General features: G+C 49.8%; 1 protein-coding gene across 1 annotated transcript; it reads right to left on the reverse strand.

Moving 5' to 3' along the window:
- Positions 1-823: 823 nt before the first annotated feature.
- LOC139047366 (uncharacterized) lies at positions 824-2,069 on the reverse strand. Its single transcript, XM_070521190.1, has 2 exons — positions 1,497-2,069; positions 824-1,367 (listed from the first exon to the last, which is right to left on the reverse strand). The coding sequence occupies exons 1-2, from the start codon at positions 1,931-1,933 to the stop codon at positions 1,118-1,120; spliced, it is 687 nt and encodes a 228-aa protein (XP_070377291.1). The 5' UTR covers positions 1,934-2,069; the 3' UTR covers positions 824-1,117.
- Between the last annotated feature and the right edge of the window lie 741 nt (positions 2,070-2,810).

Here is a 2,810-nt window from a genome sequence, read left to right on the forward strand (position 1 = left end):
TCCTATTTTGCAGGAAGGTAAGCCCACTGTATGATCAGCCCCTGCTAGCATGTTTGAATCTGTTTTTGTTTTTTTCAGCCCTGCTTACAAATAACGGCAGGACCCATACCTGTCGTTTTTCTATATCAGTTAAACGCCATCCCCTTTTCTCTTTATCGTCTCTCACTCTTTTTTTAAGCAATAACTTATACTTGCCAGGTGTACCTTCTTATTCTCTTCCTCATCCCCACTCAGGGTGCGGTATAACCGTGAATGTCCTGAGTGAGATCCTACTTCACAATGCGTTGGTGGGCTAGTTGGTGCGAATCCATGAATACATTGTTTAGCGCAAAACAACAGACAGAAGAAAGACGACGGATGATGGATATGCTATGGCCTTAAGCTCACGGCATGCTGCGAAAACGCTCTCACATCGAGCGCGCAAAACATTGTGCACGGACATGCATGCAGACGTGCAGTCGGTCGCTGCGAATCCGTGCGATCGCTGAATTGAGGCTCCATTCTATTGTGCCCTATTTGGTTTTACAAACAGCCCACTATGAGAAGATATTTCACATAGTTTACTCCCAGCGTTTGGCTACCTTTCAAGCAATAAGCCGGTTCGGGAGATTCCATCGCGGCTACCGCGCGCAGTGGCGTTCACTGTACGTATTCGGTAAAGATAACATCTGTGAACGATTCTGTGCTTTCAGTATGCCCATATATTGAGTCAAAAAGTTCCCTCGTTTTGAGAGTACCTACATAAATGTCCTCGCTCCTTGAATATGACTTTGCCTAGGCACTGCGAAGGAGGTTTTTATGTAGGCGTTCCGGCGTTGCGGAATGGGGTCGTTTGTTCACGATCGGATGCTGGCTGCTGGCGCAGCAGGCACTGACGACCGATTTGGCGACCACTGTGTCAGACGTCTCGCGCTTGCGGCGCTCGTGCTAACTCAATCGTAGCTTTCTCGCTCAAACTTTGCATTTCAGAATCCAGTGTGTTTGCCAAAGCAAATGTATTACATAGCATCAGGACATAGCATGCTGACAGTAATAACCAAACAATTTGGGACGCATGAAGTGCATGAATTTGTTATCACCAAATACTGATGTTTACGAATGAGCGAAGTGCTCAGATTCAAAGGTCCTCATCAGCCGAGTCCTCCGTGACTTCATCGCCTGAATCCTGTCCGATGTCGCCGGTGGCGGCCGCAGCGTCGTCGCCTGACTCATCTCCCATGTCGACGGAGCAGGCCATGTCGACGAGGCCCGCCACGGTGTCGACGGTTGCGGCCGCAGCGTCGTCGGCGGGCGCTACCGTATCGTTAATGGGGGCCTTCGGGTCCTCTCCGAGACTTGCGGTCAGGGAAGTGTCGAAGTACGTCACCCTGAAAAGCCGGCAAGAATAGCGTTTAGACTCATGCACAACCGTGAAACACAACCCTGAACTAGTTGAGTTAAAGAATACAGTCAACAATAGGTCTGAACAAGCACACGCGCACACATACATAGCGTACCGGGTTTTCAGTCTCCGCAGGCTCACTATAGCTTCTCGTCGAACTTTGGCGCTTAGTCGCGCTCTCTCCCTCGCATAAATCAGTTTTGCCTCCATGCAAGCCAACTTGGAGATGGCATCGACATACTGTTCGCTTGCTTCGCTCGCAATACGCGCATTCTTGCGGGCAATGTATTCAGCACAGAGCTTCTCCTGTTCAGCACTAACGAGCCTCCTTCTGAGTTCAGTGTTCTCTTCCTGTAGCTCTAGATAACACTTGTCGCCCTGTATGCCATGAAGGCGCAGCACACCGTGTAGATCCACCTCGCAACGACATATCGGGCAGGTATTCGACAGCGCTGCCCATGCCTGCAGACAACTGAAGTGCAAAATGTGGCCACACATGGTGGCCACAAAAGCGCCGTCATTTTCCATGCACAAGGGACAGGCCTCGTTCATCGGGTTCCGACAGTTCAGCTACACGGCTCACGCCTCCCTTGTGGGGGCACTTCTTTGGCGGCTAGGCGGCTTGAGGGGAGATGAAACACCAACGGCAGATGGAAGCCGAGGTGGCTCCAAGGTGGCGATGTTGTTGTTGTTGTTGTTGTCCTGAGTGGCCGTGGCACATACCCACAGTGGGGGATTGGCCAAGAATCGGGCGGTTTAATTAGGTGCCTAAAATAATAATGTTGGCCGTAATGCGGTTGGCCGTAAAACAACTTCACCCTGCAGTTGAATCTAACAGGGAACTATTCAAAGCTTTGAGTTTTAATGTTTTAAAGACAGTGAAAGTAGAATAGACTTTGAACAGGTAGAAATAACTAAACGGAGACTATCTGATTGGTGGATAATATCAGAGTCCTTCCATTTTTTTCTGGTCACGAAACTGCCGCCTCAGTTTCATATAGAGCCAGCGCCCGCCGCTAGAGGCGCAACCGTGCATCAGAGGGTATTTTCCAGTGACTCTATCAGAGGGCATGCGAACGCCGCTACCGCTGTGGTTGTGTGTGGGGCAGCCTCGGTATTCTAGCTTTCTCAACTTCTTCAACCGTCGCTTCAGTTTCACGCAACTATTTTTAACATTGAATATTGTAGCGGGATATAAGCTATTCTTTGTCATCTGTACATGATCATCATCATGTGGGGCTCATATGGGGTTCTTCTTCATCATCGCTTGTGGGGCTGGCTCTCGAGTGTGATCCGTGCTGTGGGCGTGATCGCTTCGCCGTATCTTCGAGTCGGAATAAACGTAGTGACAACTGCTACGTCACAATATGCTTAAATTACTGCCTGAGCGCGTCTTCTGCCATGACATGAGCGCTCGGGAAGAAAAAGA

This window comes from Dermacentor albipictus, chromosome 7 (genome assembly GCF_038994185.2).
Source record: "Dermacentor albipictus isolate Rhodes 1998 colony chromosome 7, USDA_Dalb.pri_finalv2, whole genome shotgun sequence".
NCBI classification, from domain to species: Eukaryota; Metazoa; Arthropoda; class Arachnida; order Ixodida; family Ixodidae; genus Dermacentor; species Dermacentor albipictus.

Coding starts and splice junctions, on each gene's coding strand:
- LOC139047366 (XM_070521190.1), bottom strand. CDS start 1,933: ATGAACGAGGCCTGTCCCTTGTGCATGGAAAATGACGGCGCTTTTGTG. Junction 1,368..1,496: donor CTGCGGAGACTGAAAACCCG/GTACGCTATGTA, acceptor CCGGCTTTTCAG/GGTGACGTACTTCGACACTT.